The 17,227-nt window shown below is 52.9% G+C and overlaps 1 protein-coding gene across 1 annotated transcript; it reads left to right on the forward strand.

The window, feature by feature from the left end:
• The first annotated feature begins 118 nt into the window (after positions 1-118).
• Padi6 (peptidyl arginine deiminase 6) lies at positions 119-14,009 on the forward strand. Its single transcript, XM_021626379.2, has 16 exons — positions 119-308; positions 861-1,038; positions 1,738-1,810; positions 2,761-2,828; positions 3,548-3,659; positions 4,873-4,998; positions 6,657-6,835; positions 7,032-7,135; positions 8,078-8,189; positions 9,528-9,635; positions 9,817-9,971; positions 10,667-10,823; positions 10,911-11,034; positions 12,567-12,637; positions 13,018-13,179; positions 13,635-14,009. The coding sequence occupies exons 1-16, from the start codon at positions 217-219 to the stop codon at positions 13,866-13,868; spliced, it is 2,055 nt and encodes a 684-aa protein (XP_021482054.1). The 5' UTR covers positions 119-216; the 3' UTR covers positions 13,869-14,009.
• Positions 14,010-17,227: the final 3,218 nt, after the last annotated feature.

Consider the following 17,227-nt stretch of genomic DNA (forward strand, 5'->3'; position numbering starts at 1 on the left):
AACCACTGATACTGACTGAAAGACCCTCCCCTTGCCCTACCACCTCCCACAGCTGCCAAGGAGAAAAGCAAGTTCACCTGTGACCCCTTAACAAGGGGGCTGACCCGGGTGTTCCTTACACTACTAAAGAGGCAGGCAAAGCCGAACCTGAGCCCTGGGCAGTTACTCTGGCTGAGAAGAGCCGCTCCCGAGAGTGGCTAGCCAGGAAGCCCTGCCATGACCTTCCAGAATGCCCTCAGACTGTCCCTGGACAGCCCCACCCATGCCATCTGCGTGGTGGGCATGGAACTCACCTTGGACATCAGTGGGTGAGGCTCGGGGGTGTCGGTAAGGGGGTAACCAGAAGGAACGGTCTGGGGAGAGTCCCTGTGTCCAGGAGTGTAAGGTCGGTTCTCTTTGCTCCACTGGCTGGTCCCAAGGAATCTAGGACTGGGTCTCTGGGGACCCCCCCATCCCAGCACAGGATACTGACTCACAGCTTGCTTCTGCCTCTTGCTTGTAAGATCTCCCTTAGCTTTGACCGAGGCCATGAGGGGTAGGTGAGGGGGCGTCTTGCCTGTAGTTTGTGCATTTACTCACACCGTGCATGGAAGCTGAGGCTTGTATATAAAAAGGCTCGCTCACTCATGTGCCATTGCGGGAGGGAGAGATTGGGGCTGGAAATGATCAGAGGAAGAATTGGAGGTTCCAGGGGTAGGAACGGTAAGAGAAAGGCTGAAAACATTAGCGCCCCCCCCCCACACACAACTTCACTGACCGAATTCTCAGTCTCGCAAGATGGACGAGGGTTGGAGGGCTGTCCTTCTGAACCCTGTTGCTTCCTATGCTACTGTCTCCTAACATCGTCTCTGGCAAAGCAGGTGTGCACCCACGAATTGCGAATCCTTCACCATCCGTGGCTCCCCAAGGGTGTTGATCCACCTCTCCAGCGCTGTCATTACCGGGGAGGAGGGCGGTGTGGTGTGGCGGCCACTGATGCAACCCACAGAGGCCCTAGTGAGGATGGTGTCGCCCAGCCCAACCATAAATGAGGACAAGGTGAGCCGTGGAGGAGAAGGGGGGCGGGTAGCCTTTACCTACCCAGGTGATCCCAATATGGCAGCCGGCAAGACTAGAGCCCATTGGCAATAACCCCGCCCAGGGCAGACCCAGGTTCAGCTGTCTGTGGGCAAGGGAGCAAGGCAGGAAGGGGGGATGGTGAGATGTCTGTCTGTGGCAGGCAGTTTCCTGCGGCGAGTTGGCGCCCTTGGGTAAGCGCACTGCGTCTTGAGTAGGTCAGAACCAACGTTGTGAGCTGGGCCAACCAGTGTGTACCTAGTAAACCTAGGTAACCGGGAAGAGACTCGAAAGTGCAAGGTCTCACCTGAGGTACAGAACGATCTTAAGGCCAGCAGGAGCAACTTCAGCGAGACGCACTCTGTCTTGTTCTTGATTGTTCGAGACGGGCTTTCCCTGTGTAGCCCTGGCCATCACGGAACTTACTCAGTAGACCAGGCTGGCCTCAAAACACAGGTGACCCACCTGCCTCTGCCTCCTGGGATTAAAGGTGTGTGCTGCCACTGGCTGTCGAGACACACGCTTAAAATCCTAAGTGGTCCAGGCCCCAAGGCCAGCTCCTGGTGGGTCACTGGAAGCTTAGATGCTGGTCCATAAAAGCCAGGGTCAAATGCTTAGGCCCAGTCTGTGGGGCTGGGGCTGTGCTCCTGCCCTTACAGATTCTCTATGCTGTCTCCACAGGTGCTGATCTCCTACTACTCTCCCGATAAAGAGGTACCCATGGCCACAGCTGTGCTATTCCTCACCGGCATTGGTGAGTCTCGATTCCTCTTGAGAGCAGGGCAGGTGATGTCAAGCAAGGGAGAGGATTCTCTGTGCATAAATTGTCTACTGGTCCCATGGCATCCATACACCCATTCTCTTGAAGTTCAGTCACTCCTCCCTTCCTGTCTTAATTTACTGGATGACAAAAACAACCGGAATTTGAGTTCTCTGCCCACCTCTCTGTTTGTTCTCGTCACTGACCAGTCTGGTCCAAAGTTACTGTGTCACCTCACCGTAGACCTCTATCCTTAGCTTTACTGATCTAAGAAAGCCTTACTCTTCTGTGTGTGAGCACTCTCAAATGAGGCTAGGAGGGAGCCCATCAGATGGCCTGGGACTGGAGTTAAAGGTGGTTTTGAGCTACTTCCTGATGCATGCTGGGAACTGAACTCACATCCCCTCTAGCTGCCCGTTTCGAAGCTGCTTTATATAAAGACACAGGTGGCCACTGTGGACGACTCCCTCCCTGACTTATTTGTGGGAACTGGCCTGTCTCTTGAAGACCCGGCCTCTAACTAGCTGTGTCCAACCTGTGGCCCAGTATAGCTACGACTATATCCCGATATAAAATTGCACACCTAAAAAAATATTTTTGTTGGGCCTTGGTGGCACATGCTTTTAATCCCAGCACTTGGGAGGCAGAGGCAGACAGCTCACTAAGTTTGAGGCCAGCCAAGGCTACACAGAGAAACCCTGTCTCAAAAAACCAATATTAGAATTTGAGACTTTTTTTAATGTGTGATTTACTCTTTAACTCTATTGCATGGCTCTCCAGAACGAATTTTGCAGGTGCAGATGCTAAACTTCTTGACATTGAGATAGCACATTAGGTTTTCTATCAACTGTCAGAGGTTGGGCTCACCCTGTGAGAGTCACCAAAGCTTCTGGGCCCCATTAGCAGCCCAGGTGTCTGAGATGCCCACCCCCCTTCCCTTTCAGAGGTCTCCCTGGAGGCAGACATCTATCGAGATGGACAGATGGACATGCCAAGTGACAAGCAGGCTAAGGTGAGGCTGCCTGGTCAAGGGAGTGGGGAAAGGACCTAAGAGAGCCATCCCTGACCCTAAGGCCCACGTTGATCTGACCGGTGTGTCTTTAAGTTGCACTGATATACCTCAAGTCAAGTCAATGAAGTAAACTTCTGATTTACTGAAAAGTAGCCAGGTGTTTGTATGCGTGTGTGCCTAGCTAGGGGTGTGGGGTATATGTGTGTTTTTTAACACCAGCATCCTGGGGTAGAAGCTGGAAGATCAGGCTTTGAAGACCCATGCTCAGATAACATAGGGTATTTCAATCCAGCTTGGGCTACAGCCAATCCTGTCTCAAAATAAAGCCAGATGTGGTGGCACCTGCCTTTCATCACAGTACTGGGATGACTAAAGCAGGATGGTGACTTTTAATGCCACTGCAGGCTTTTACATGTCAAGACTTTGTCTCAAGACAAAACCAAAATAGACTGGATGTCCAGAGGCACTGGCCTGGTTATGTGGTCATCTAGAGCAGTTAGCTGCCACCCTGGCCCTCCAGTGAGGCATGCCTCTGTCCTTAAATTTCCAAAACCAGGCAGCAACCATTACCTGTTTTTAGCTTTTGTCCAAAGCCCTCTGTTCCCACAGGTCATCTGTCTCAAACTGTTCCCTGGGTCCCCAGGGACGGTGATGACAAAGCTCTACGTATGTTCAGATGGTTTGTCTCTTTCCTGCCTTAACGTCCCTGTCATTTGCAGAAAAGATGGGTGTGGGGCCCAAACGGCTGGGGAGCCATCCTGTTTGTGGTTTGTAATCCCAGTAATGCAGAAGAGACTGATGACCAGCCCAGCTCTGAGATGGCCCCCAAAGGTACTTCCCCTTGATGTCCCCACTTCTCTCAAGCTCTGGCCACCCCTCAGCACACAGGTCACAGCTACTCTCGGGGAGACAAATCTTTTTTCACAGGTTGGAAGTCAGGTGCTCCCTGGAAGAGCGTTTGCTTAACGTGTACAAAGGCCCTGGGTGACATTACTGGCATCATACCCAAGGTTTTTATGTCTTGAAGCTGTGTAATGAGAGGCCACATGGCTTCATACAATGATGTGTATAGGTTTTAAAAGACCTAGTTTTAAAAAAATGTGAGCCATGTGCATGCCTGTAATCCCAGCATTTGAGGAGGCAGAGACAGGCAGATCTGAGTTGGAGGCCAGCCTGGGCTACAAAGTGAGTCCAGGATAGCCAAGGCTACACAGAAAAATCTTGTCTCGAAAAACAGATCTTTTCACAGCCAGGCAGTGGTGGTGCATGCCTTTAATTCCAGAGCACAGGAGGCTGAGGCAGATGGATTTCTTAGTCCAAAGCCAAGTCCAGTCTGTAAATTGAGTTCCAGGACAGCCAGGGCTAAAACCCTGTCACAAGAAACCAAAAGTTGTTCGTTACATGTGTGTCTACATGAGCTTAGATATGTACCATGTGTGTGGTGTTCACTGGAGCCCCTGAGGTCAGAGGGTAGCAGGTCTCCTGGAGCTGGAATTCGGTTGGCCGGAAGCTACCTGAGCTGTGGGTGCCGGGAGCCAAACCCAGGTCCTTTGGAAGAGCAGCAGCTGCTCTTAACCACTGCGCCAACTCTCCAGCTCTTCTGCGTATGTGTCTTCGAGACAAAGGTCTCGTGTAGCCCAGGACTTTGTGCATGTTAAGCAAGCACTCTACCAGCTGAGCTACATCCTTAGCCCCCATGAAAAGGCTTCACAACACTTCCTGGCTGTGAGTGAGCCTTGTCTTGACACCTGGGAGGTAGAGATGAGACGCTGACCTCATGCGGTGGCTGAGAACTCCGATTCCATGAAAAGGGGTTGTGGGCACCTCTCTCCAGGGAGCAGGCTGGAGGACCTCTGGCAAGGGCAGATGATAGCTTGCACCTGTCACCTCGACACCTGGAAGGCTGAGGCAGGGGGACCACTAAGAATTCAAGGCCAGCCTAGATGACCAAGAAAGACTCGATCCAATTTCTACCCCTAACCCCGTTGGCTCACTTTCCCCATCCTGGAGCCTGGCCTGAGCTTCTAACCATCCTTTTGCCCAGAAATACAGGACCTGTCTCAGATGACCCTGATTGTAGAGGGCCCTGACCAAATCCTGAAGGACTACCGCCTGGTCCTCCATACCTCCGAGGAAGAGGCAAAGAAGGCCAGAGTCTACTGGAGCCAAAGTAAGTCTCCCGCCCCCACTCTGCCTCCGTGTGCTGGTCAAGTGGTGGCCCTATTCCACCTCTAACAGGCTGCCCAGAGCTAGAGTCACAGGTCAACGGGCTGTGTGGCCAGGTCTGTGCCGCAGGGGCTGTCTGGTTGCCACCTTTACCAGAGCAAGTGTACACACACCACGGGTTAGCCAGTTCATCTGATGCCAGGTTTCTCTTGACTGTGAAAGAAGTGCATTTGAGTTGGTAGGACACCCTATAGATAATATCCTGAAGTAACTCCTGCTGGGAGGATCCAGTAACAAAAACACAATCTTAAGGGTTAGAGAAATGGCTCAGAGGTTAAGGGCACTGACTGCTCTTCCAAAGGTCTGGAGTTCAATTCCCAGCAACCACATTGGTGGCTCATAACCATCTATAGTGAGATCTGGTGCTCTCTTCTGGCCTACAGGCACACATGCAGGCAGAACACTATAAATCTTAAACAAAAAAACAATTGCAATGTAGGTGTCTTGCCCACATATTTTGTCTGTCTAGCCTGGAAGCACCTTCTTAGCCAAGGCCTCATTATAGTAAAATTCAGAATCTAGTGACTCAGAAGCCAGAGTGGCAGCCATCATGGCACCCCATCCTCTGATTACTCCCTAGACAGCAAGTGGCATGTGCTGTTTACTGTCCAGGCTGACTGAAGGGCCTGGGGAAAGGGTGGAATGGACAGGCAGTTGTTGGCCCTGACTTCCCATAACTGGCCTAGAAGTAGATGAGAAAGGACCCAGGTGGCGACAGTGATGCTAGGGAGATGCTTTGGTAGTTTAGCTGTCAGATGATGTCCAATGAGAATGAGCAGCCTGGAGTCTAGCTACTGACAACCACCTGACAACGTAGTCACCAACCTTTAGGGCTCTTCTGTGCTTTTTCACTTGACCTAAGAGACTGAAATGGGATTTGTGGTGGCAGTGGCAGGGCACCAAAGCTCTGGGTCCCTCCAGATGTCCTTGGAGGGGGTGGGTAGGTCATCCATCCTCGTGTTTGTGGCTGGCAATCCTGGTGAGGCTGCCAAGGCCATCTTCGCATGTGGAGTGTCTGTCACCTTTCGGGCCTTCGTTCCAATGTTCCCCCGTGGCTGGATTTATGGAACCACCTGCGTCATTCAGACTGAACACCCGTGTTGTGGTCCTCTGCTGAGTCCCGACTCATAACGTGTCCGCTAAGGGCCTTCGAAAGCCTGTTAGTGCTGAGGCTGGGGCGGTAGTTCTGTCAGGAAAGCACGTTAATCATGAATTGACCCGAGTTCGGACCCTAGCATGCATTGAAGTCTAGGTGAGGTATGGCTGTGCATCTGGAACCCCAGAGCTGGGCGGGTAGAGAGATGGCAGGATCCTTGGAGCTTGCGGCCCAGCCAGTATTAGCTGGCTGGATCTGTAAGCTCCTGGTCCAGCAAAAGAGCTCTTGTCTCAAATAAGGTAGTGACTGAGGACGACGCCTCTGCCAACCTCTGAGGCGTCACACGCGTGTGCACACACATGCAAACACAGTACGGTGGTGCACTACGTGTCTCTTAACAGTCCCTGAGCAGGACGGGTCACTAGCCTGCTATGCTTGCCCACCAGGGACAGTGATGCCAACCACGCAGCTGTCACAGCTGGGCACCCCCTGTTTCTCTCTCCTAGAAACCTTACCTTCTCTCTTTGTACCGGTATTGGGACCGGACAAGCCCTTCTATGAACTGGACCCCTTAAAGAACCGAGGCAAAAAGACCTTCTACATAGAAGCCATGGAGTTCCCATCTGCCACCTTCTCCGGCCTGATCTCCTTCTCTGTCTCCCTAGTGGAAAAGGCTCTTGATAAGGTATGCTACCGTGTCAGCGAGGGCTCCTGGGCTTGGTGGAGGGAGGTGAGCTACGCGCAAGGCAGGACACCAAGGAGTATGGCTCTCAGTCCCTCCAGCTGGGGCTGGCACAGGAAGCTGTGGGCACAGGAAAGGTGTAAGGGGGAAGGTGGCAGATGAAGCCAGATCCTGATGGAGACCCTGTTGTACATTGCAGTCACTCCCAGAGCTGCCGCTGTACAAAGACACTGTGGTGTTCCGGGTGGCGCCTTGTATCTTCACGCCCAACACCCAAGTGCCCCTGGAGATTTACCTGTGCAAGTAAGAGGGCCTCAAGCCACCCTGGCAACGTGGGTCCCTGGCACCTCTCTCCCCTTCATCCTCTCCCCAGGCAGTTGGGAGACTCAAGTAAGGTCTCTGGAGAGTTTCACTGGGTGTCAGGATAAATGTTGGGCCTGGGCCTGGACTAGAATCCCTGCTAGGATACTTGCCAATTGTGACTCGCCAGTGTAGTCAACTCTGAGGGTCCAGTGGTTTGTAAAACTGGATGTCTTGGGCTGGAGAGATGGCTCAGAGGCTAAGAGCACTGGATGTTCTTCCAAAGGTCCTGGGTTCAAGTCTCAGGACCATGAGGTGTCTCTCACAACCATCTACAATGAGATCTGGTGCCCTCTTCTGCTGTGTAGATACACATGCTGACAGAGGACTGTCTAAATCTTAAACTGGATGCCTTGACATCAACCTCAAATGTTACTTTGTGCCCAATGAAAGGATGCTCACCGTGGATCCACAAGTGTTGGTGGCAATCCCAGCACTCGGGAGACAGAGGCAGTGCAGTCAGAGTTTGAGGCCAGCCTGGTCTGCACAGTGAGTTCTAGGACACTATTGTAGTAGCGATAAAAAAAAACAAAACAAAACCCTCTCTCAAAAACCCGACTCGGATTTCCAAATGTTGCCTGTGTTCCCATGCCCCCACAGATGTACCCTCATTGGCCATCTTGAGCTGCCCTTAGGAAGCAAACAGTCTTCCAATAGTTTGATCAGGGGAGTTCATACTGGGGTAGAATAAAGGGGGTGCACAGCGGTGATCAAAAAGTGTGAATAGGGTTGGACCAGCACCAGCCATCAGCATGGTCTAGGCAAAAAAATTCCAAGCCTAAGCTGAGGTAGGAGACTACCCTCTCCTCCCCCCCCCCCCCCCCGGGACAGGGAGTGACTGGTGTGAGGACCTTGAAGTCACAGCGGGCTTCTCCCTTGGGGTAGGGAGCTGCAGCTGCAGGGCTTCGTGGACACAGTAACAAAACTGAGCGAGAAGAGCAACGTGCAAATGGCAACTGTCTATGAGGACCCCAGTCGCCAGGGCAAATGGCTCCAGGTAACGGACACCCCTGGAGGGAAGCAGGGAGGCTTGGCCCGTGCCACAAGACGATCTTCACGGTGAGCCAACACGCCACCGAGGCATGCTTGCTTGTTGAGGATAAATCTGGAGTCCGGCCCCCTTCTTCCAGGGGTTTCACCTTTCCCGATAACAGCTGAGCAGGGCGTGGTAGCACACGCCTTTGGTCCCAGCACTCGGGGAAGAGGCAGGCAGATCTCTGTGCTTGGTCTACAGGGCCAGTCAAGATAGCCAAGGCTACACAGAGAGAACCCTGTCTCAAAAAAAAACAAAAACAAAACAAAAAACAGCTAAGGCCTCCGTTGCAGGTGGTAGAACTGGGCTACCAGTCTGGGCTTGTGCCTGGCCCAACATCGGGACCAGAGCTGGCTCGGCTTTGGTTCTGGAAAGTCCTTCTGCTCCAAACACATCTCTGAGCACTTCCCCAGGGGCTGGTGCGCCACCAGGGGCCTAGGATGAATAAGGACAGATGCCCTCGCTCCAGATGCTGAGGATGAGAAAAGGGGACAGATGATGACAGCCTTTAGCAGGTCATTCACGTAGCTGTGAAAACCTTCAGATGGCTTATAAGCCGGGCTCTAGTGGGGCTGGGTGCCACCAGCTCCTCGGGTGGCAGTGCTGTTGACATGGAGGTTGCAACGTGGGGTGTGTATGTAAGACTTGAACCATGGATTAAGAGACCCTTCCAGCAAAGTACGGAAGCCAACACAAAGCAAGGTAGAGCGACGCTTTAAACAGTACCAGCCAGAGTTGAAAGGTGAAGGGCGAGGGCTGCAGATCCAAGTTCAGTTCTCAGCATTGTGTAGACTTGGGATGTGGGGGTGGTGCATGCTCGTAATCCCAGCACTTGGAGATAGAGTGGAGAGGTAGGAGATGAAGAACTCAAAGCCAGCCTTGGCTACAAAGTAGGTATAAAGGCTACTTGAAACTCTCTCAAAGGACCTCCCCTCTCTGCGAGGGAACACACACAAACACACAAGTCCCTTGGCTGAGATGCAGGGAACTCTAGTGGAGGGAGATCTGGACAGAAGACTTCACAGGGCAGGTCAGAGGTCATAGTGACTGCCTATGGGTCCCAGAAACAAACCAACTTGCTTTGTAAGTAGACATGACAGGTTTGTTGGTGGGTTGGAGGACAAGAGCTTCTCGGTCTTACATGGGGAGGTGGGCAGTGAGTAAAGCCTCCAGGGAAAATCTGGAGGGCTGAGCAGGAGCTAGTTTCTCTCTACCTTCTCTCTGGCTGCACCCAGAGATCCATCTGGCAGATGTGGAAAGCCACTGATGGAGCATTAACCACCGTCTTCCTGTCTCCCCTAGGATGAGATGGCTTTCTGCTATACTCAGGCTCCCCAAAAGACCAGCTTCTTGGTTCTCGACACCCCTCGGGTTCCCAGTCTGGATGAACTCCCCATGAAGTACTCGCTGGTGTGGAGCTTGGGCTATCTGAAAATCAACTTCGCCATCCTGGTGTTGAGCCAGGGATGGAGGGGGATAGTGGGGGGGGGCGGTACCAGGTGGCTCCTGGGGGGAGGGAGAGATGCACCTGACCATCAGTAGTGAGATGGCTCCTACATCCTGTCCATCCCCCGACTGGGTCTCCTCCTAGGGCCCTGGACTTGGCTACCTGATTCATCCAGCCAAGGACCACCGAGTGGCGAGCCTGGATTCCATCGGGAACCTGATGGTGTCCCCGCCCGTCAAGGCCCAAGGCAAAACCTACCCGCTAGGCCGGGTCCTCATTGGTGGCAGCTATTATCCAAGGTGAGCAGGGAGGCCAGAAGGCGGCAGGTGACCCAGGCGTCTTAAAGCTAAAGGAAAGGGCCGTCACCCTGGTTCCAGTAACTCGGCTCCCCTCAGCAGACCTGCTCGGTATTCCTCTGGAAACTGAAGCACACTTGAGCCTTCGGTTTGTGTAGCACTTAAGTTAGAAAAAGCAAGCTTGCTGGGTGCGGTGGCGAAGACCTTTGATCTCAGCACTTGGGAGGCAAAGGTGGAGGATCTGTGAGTTCAAGGCCAGCATGATCTACAAAGCAGTCCAGGACAGCCAGAACTATACAGAGAAACCCTGTCTCAAAAAACAAGCACACAAAAAGCAAGCTTGCAGGCAGGGCTAGGAAGTGCTTGCCTAGCAATGAGGGGTCTCTGGGTTCAGTTTTATTCTTGATTCGAACCTCTATGAACTGAAGACCACCCTGAACTATGGGGGATTCTGTCTCAAACTAAAAACTACCAAAACTTTTAATTCCTCAGTTTAGATCCAATGATGCTGTTGGCCTAGAAAGACATGGCTTTTCACAAAACATGGGGTTGGGTGGGAATGGCATTACTCTGAAAGCAGGTAATCCCATAGGCCATCATACTCATTGGCAAGAGTGGTCCCAGCCTGGCGGTGGCCTGATTCTCCGTGGCCCCAAGCAACAGCATCTCAAAGGCCGCGCTCTCCTTCTTCCTTCCAGCGAAGACAGCCGGAACATGAGCAGGGAGCTGCTGGACTTCGTGTATGCCCAGCAGGTGCAGGCGCCCGTGGAACTCTTCTCAGACTGGCTGATGACCGGCCACGTGGATGAGTTCCTGTGCTTCGTCCCTGTAAATGACACAAATGATGATGGGAAGGTTTGTGTTGGGGGCTGAAGAAGGGGGAGCATCTGCTGAAGACTCTAAGGACCCTGTACAGCAGGTGACTCTGGCTTTCCTTCCCAGGGCTTCCGCCTGCTGCTGGCCAGCCCCAGTGCCTGCTTTGAGCTGTTTGAACAGAAACAGAAAGAGGGCCACCAAGACGTGACCCTGTTTGAAGGCATCAGAGCAGAACAGCTGTTTTCTAATGGTAAGGTGACCTGGTACCTTCCTTTTTCTTTAAGATAGAATCTAAATGTTGGCGTGCTTTAAAAAAAAAAAAAAAACAAAACTTTTATCTCTTTCTCCCAACTCCAATCCCTTCCAACACCCCAACACCAGGTAGGAGAGAGAATGTGTTAGTCTGAGAAGGGAGCTCAGTTCTTAGCTGCTTGCTGGTTTAGGGTCATTGGGTTCCGTGGAGCCAGTCCAACCCTTGTTTAAGGAGTGAGACAAGAAGTTGGAGATCAACAGGAAGCAGGAACAGCCTTGTTCTTCCTCTCTGGGCTCTGGCATTTATTCTCTAAACTATCTGCAGTTGACAAATAGCTCCTCTCAGAGCCTGCATGAGGGCTGCTGTGGACCATCTGAATCAGTCTCACATCCCACACCTGGGACCAAAACAAAAACATGTTTATATCCGCAACATCTAAGTGGCCCTGGCTGTCCTGGAGCTCGCTCTATAGACCAGGCTGGCCTTGAACTAAAGAAATCGGAATGCCTCTGCCTCTGGATTGCTGGGATTAAAGGTGTGTGCCACCACACCAGCTACCTTCTCGAGCTTTCTAACACTCCGACCCTTTAATACGGTTCCTCATGTCGTGGTGATCCCCAACCATAAAATTTTTGTTGCAATTTGTGTAACTTTGATCCTGTTATGAATTGTAAATGTTTTTCCAATGTTCTTGATTGCAACCCACAGGTTGAACCTCTGTTTCTAGAGTCTTAATTTGTCATCCTTGGTAGACAGGGAAACCTAAGAAGTGCTGGGATGGCCCTTGTTGGGGCAACCCATACTGGGATGGGGCACTCTGTCCAAAGTGGCTCCATTAACCCCAACCAGTGATGCTATCTGACCTCCATGAGGGGTCACTGGGCTTAGTACCTGGCACTAACACTTGTGCTTAAGGAAAGCACAAGAGGACCAGCAGGAAAGGTATGTCCGGAGCCAAATTCTGACATAAACATGATAGAACTCAAGAGTACTACCTTGCTCCAGAAAAGGAGGTGGCGGCATCAGGTTGTCAGGTACTCAGGGTTACCTACCCCTCTCAACTCCTGAGTGACAGTGTGTGGTAGGGCCTAGGGACACGTTTCTTGTCAAAGAGTGAGAAGTCACGGGGATACATACCAGAAGGCAAGGCTGTGTCACCTGTGAGCTGGCAGCGAAGGAACAAAGTCTGAGCTGTTGACCACAGGTAGAAGGGAGCTGGCCCACACTTAAGTGGTTAGCATCATAGAGCTGTGCAGAGGACTGAGGCGTCCAGCTGAGTTTGTGGGGCTGATGTCACCATCCTAACATCGCTGAGATTGCTTCCCTGGAGCCAGAGTTGGTGGCTAGTGGCGGTAAACCCTGCCTGGGTTTCCGGTGTTGGGTACTCTGATGAACATCAGATTGATATCAGGCCCAGATTGTGGTCCCTGAGACTGACTTGGGCAGTCATGGGTCGGAGGATGCGCCAGTTGCTGCTGGGTCAAGCTGGGTGTTGATCTGACCCCTGCCTGGCCTCTCCCTTTCCACAGGGAGGGAGGTCAGAACCATTTCCCAGATCCTGGCTGACAAGACCTTGCGAAAGCAGAACGACTATGTGGAGGTAAGGGCCTGGGGTGCAGGATGGTCCCCAACAAGGCCTTGGCTCTGCAGGTCTCTCAGGAAGGTCTTTGATCCTAGCGGGGAGGGGAGCAGCTGCCAGGCCCAGATACAGACTTCAGGGGCTTTGTGACACTAGTGGCCACCCAGCAAAGACCAGTCCAGGGATACACAGATCTCTCCCACCTCGGCCTTTTCTCTGAACTCGCTTCACCTTCAGACTGCCATACTGTGCTAAGGATGCTGTCACGGCCCTACAGGGCTCCTGGCTCATGAGATTCGAGCCAAACAGAAGCCTCTCCTTTTCTGGATCTGTGAAGGAGCAGCCCCTTCCTGATAAGGCTCACAGTCCCCTGGCCCCTCTCCTCCTTCCCCGTTCTGCAGAGGTGCATCAACCTGAACCGCACCCTCCTGAAGAAGGAGCTGGGACTGGTGGACAAGGACATCATTGCCATCCCGCAGCTCTTCTGCCTGGAGCAGCTGACAAACGTCCCCTCCAGCCAGCAGACCTCAAAACTCTTCGCGAGGCCATACTTCCCCAACATGGTGAGGGCAACGGGCGTGCCTGGTTCAAACACATCTGCTGGTGCCAGATGGGTGTGGCCTGGGATGGAAGCCATACATAGTCCTCTGGGTTCAGTGTGCTATGAAGGGGACTGCTGAGCATGAGGGAAAGGCATTCTTTAAAGGTAGGTTGGGATAGGGTACACAGACAAGGCCAGAGCACCAAATCCAGAGACGAAGATCTAAGTCACTAAGGTTAGGTTGCTGGTCAGCTCTGCTGAGAAATACTGGCAAACTAAGGAAAACCAGATTGACTTCACGGAGATTGATTAATGATGCCTACACAGCCACAGGCCTTGGCAGTTAGGCCAACCCTAGAGAGTATGTGGTTTTCCCTTTAATTCTTGGTCCTCTCCACCAACCACAACCACCCACACCGGAGAGGGCAGGACAGCTTCTCAGGGCCGTCCTGCTTAACCCCTGCTCTGTCTTAACAGCTACAGATGATCGTGTTGGACAAGAATCTTGGAATCCCCAAGCCCTTTGGGCCCCGAATCAAGGGCATCTGCTGCCTGGAAGAAGCCGTCTGCGGATTGCTGGAGCCCCTGGGTCTCAAGTGCACGTTCATTGATGACTTTGACTGCTACCTGACCAACATGGGAGACGCCTGCTCCTGTGCCATCGTAAAGCGAGTGCCATTTGCATTCAAGTGGTGGAAGATGATTCCCTAAACCCTGGGCCCAAACCATCTTAACCAGAAAGCAGTGTGTGCACGGGGGTTGTAGGGAATCGAGTGTCACGGTAGATCCCTCAGAGCCACCAGCCTGACACCTCTGGGCGGGGAAAGGGGAGAGAAAACTGTCTTTACACAAACTCACTAGGTCAATAAAGCACAGGTGCTCTGAATTCACCTACCGGAAGCTGCCTTACTTTGGAGAAGGGGCTGCTCAGGAAACTTGCCCCACTTGGGTAATGGGAAATACAGCTGAACTTGAAACACTTTGACGCAGCTAAGCCACACTGATCTAAACTCCAAGCTGGAGGAAGGAGAGGGTCACCCCTAACACCTGGTTGGCTGGCCCCAGCAGATGGAGGCTCTCCTGGTCTCCTTGCTCTGTCAAGTGACCTGAGGGATAAAGGTGACTGGGTAAGCCTGTGCTGACCCTTAAAGCCTGCAGGCCCCGCTCTTAACAAGGCCTGGCTTACTGCCTGTGTCAAGGACGGCTGCTGTTAACAGCAAAAGGCACCCTGTGGGCTCTGACCATCCTTGGCAAACCTGAACAGAGTGGTTCTAACCCTGTGAGTAGGGGCCAGAGCAGGGTCTGGGGCCAGCAGTGAACTGCATTACAACCCCACACTCCTGAGGATTGTACGTAGCGTGGGGGTGGGGCGGCCTCAAAGCCTGATGGACCAGCAAAGGGGTATAGGGCCTTACCCCAAGGTGTCCTGTAGGGGCTTCCTGCCCCGCACAGTGTAGATGTGACTCAACAGCTCTGGGCTGGAGGAGCCTTTTGGTGACTTGAAGCTATTAAAGCCGGGAGAGCTGCTCAGGGCCAGGTAAGGGTTTGAATTTGCCAGCTATTCTGGACTTGGTGACCCAGTTTGTCTTGTTCATTTGTTCTCAACCCCACTGACACTTGAGGTCTTTGTGGCTCTGGCCCATACTCTCTTCCGGACTGTGACACAAAACAGTAACTTCAGAGTGGAGTGCACTGCTCTCGGAGGGTAAAGGCTCCCGTGTCTTCCTGCAATCCCGTTCATGGGTGGCGAGTTGTAGATCCATCCTGGAGTCGGGGAGAGCCTGAGCCCAGAAGGGGCTCGCCTACCTCTGAGGTCCCTGAGCAAACACTTGCACGGGCGCCCTGGTGGCCTGAGCTTGACTGTTGGCCCCTGGGCTACAGCAGCACGGGCACTGAGACACCTGCCACAGGCATCTATCTTCCACAGACCCAGATAGTGGCAGCTTCTCAAAACCGCTTCCAAGTGGTTCACAGAGCAGATGGTCCCTAAGAGCCTCTCAGGTCTGGCTTATGAGCACGGCCCCTCAGCCTCGGCCTTGCACATTGTTAGTGGGGAAAAAATGAACCCTGCCCCTGCGTAACGGCCCCATGTCCTCAGCAGATAGAAGACCTTATGCTGAGACACCTCTGGGCAGGGGGGAAAACCCCCCAGGACCTCCCGAGCCCTGAACCTGAAGGCCCCAAGGTCCATTTACAACTTGGAGCTGCACTGCCCAACTTGAGGGTGGCATGGATCAGAAGTTGACAATCCAAAACCACTTGTTTTGAAACGGGGTCTCATATTGTCCAGGCCAGCCTTGAGCTCCCTATGGAGTCAGAAAAGGCCTTGAGGGATCACAGCTTATCAGGCATAGCAACTGAGTTTACCTAAGTTTGCTCCCTGGGACCCATACAGCAGAAGGACAGATTGCCTTGTCATCTTCCCGGGTTATTCTACATTTACGTAGGTCCGCACACAAATGTAAAAACCACTGCTAATCCTCTAGTCCCCAACCCCTACATAGTTAACAGTGGGGTTGTAATCCCACACCCTAGCAGGCTGTACAAGCATGGCTCTGTACCTAATGGCCCTCTAGGCCAGTGATTGGACGAGGCTGCCGCTTAGGCCTCTCGTGTGAACCCACACCTACCTGCTCGACAGGGCCAAGTGTGTATGGTAGCAGGCCGAGTGGGGCCCGTGTCGTCCTCAGGAAGCTGAAAGGGCTGCCCGTTGACCAGCTATGGGCTAGGGAGGCTGCTGGCCTCTCCAGGCAGCTGCTCCATCAGCAACCAGCAGGATCCAGGCCTTTCTGCGGCAGCACATAGCACGGTGGTTCTCAATCTCTGGGGGTCACAAGGTCAAAGGAACCTTTCACAGGTGTTGCCTAAGTCCACCGGAAAACACAGATGCTTACGTTATAATTCATGACAGGAAAATTACAGTTATGAAGTAGCCATGAAAATTTCATGGTTTGTAGGCGTGGGAGGGAAGAGAAACCATATTAAAAGGTTGAGAACCACTGCTGTAAAAGTATGGCTGGGGTCTCTTCAGCTCTGCAGAAAACTTCCCAAAGGCAGTCTCCACTCCTAGAAGGGAGCCAGGGGGAACTAGGGGGCCTCTGCGGAGGTCTGGTGAGCCGGCCCCCTTCCCTGTGACCAAGCTCATCTTGTGTCTCATTATCCTCTACGAAACAGGAAGGCTCAGACTCAAAGGCTGTTGGTGTGTCACTGGAAGTGACAGCCAGGATGTGCGGCAGCCCCCAGGGACCTCGGCCCAAGCACCAGTCCTGCGGCGGCTAAGACAAAAGGGTGTCCTCCCAGCGCCCCCTGGTGGGTAACTGGCCAAGCTGAATGCTTTGTGAAGTTTGAGAGTTGTATGCAATGGCAGGCACTCCTGGCTTAGGGTGGGGCTGCATCCTGATAGACCCCCTCCCAGGGCCGAGGTGGATGTGACTAAGAATGTGAATTGCTCACCTAGGTTTGATTCCCCAGGACCAAAACCCAAAAGGGCCCAAGTCAAAAACCCTTGACCCAAGATGTAGGGTGGTGAACACCTTCACTCCCAACACTGGGTAGGAAGAGGCAGGTAGGCCTCGAGGTCAAGGCCAACCTAGTCTACACAGGAAATTTCAGACCAGAGATGGCTAAGTAGTGAGACCCTCTAACTTTAAAGAATAATTTAATTTTATGTGCATTAGTGTGAAGGTGTCAGATCCTTTGAAATTGAGGTTACAGTTGTGAGCTGCCATGTGGGTGCTGGGAATTGAACCCGGGCCCTTTGGAAGAGCAGACAGTGCTCTTGGCCATTGAGCCATCTCTCCAGCCCCTCTAACGCATCTAAATCAAGGATGGGCAGTGTGAGCCCTCTCCTCGCTCAGCCTCCCATTAGCCCCCAACAGGGCATATGCTGGGAACTGGAAAGGCACAGGCAGGAGGCCAGCGTGGGCGACACGAGACCTTGTTCACCCACAACCAACCAACTGCCAAGCTGGAACCATGTGTTCCGGGGGCACCTCTGTGGCCAATCCTGGCCGGGGAAGCCCTTGGCCTCATCCCATAGGGCTCGTCCAGGCTCTCTGCACCACTTCTCT

This window comes from Meriones unguiculatus, chromosome 3, assembly GCF_030254825.1.
Source record: "Meriones unguiculatus strain TT.TT164.6M chromosome 3, Bangor_MerUng_6.1, whole genome shotgun sequence".
In the NCBI taxonomy this organism is placed as follows: Eukaryota; Metazoa; Chordata; class Mammalia; order Rodentia; family Muridae; genus Meriones; species Meriones unguiculatus.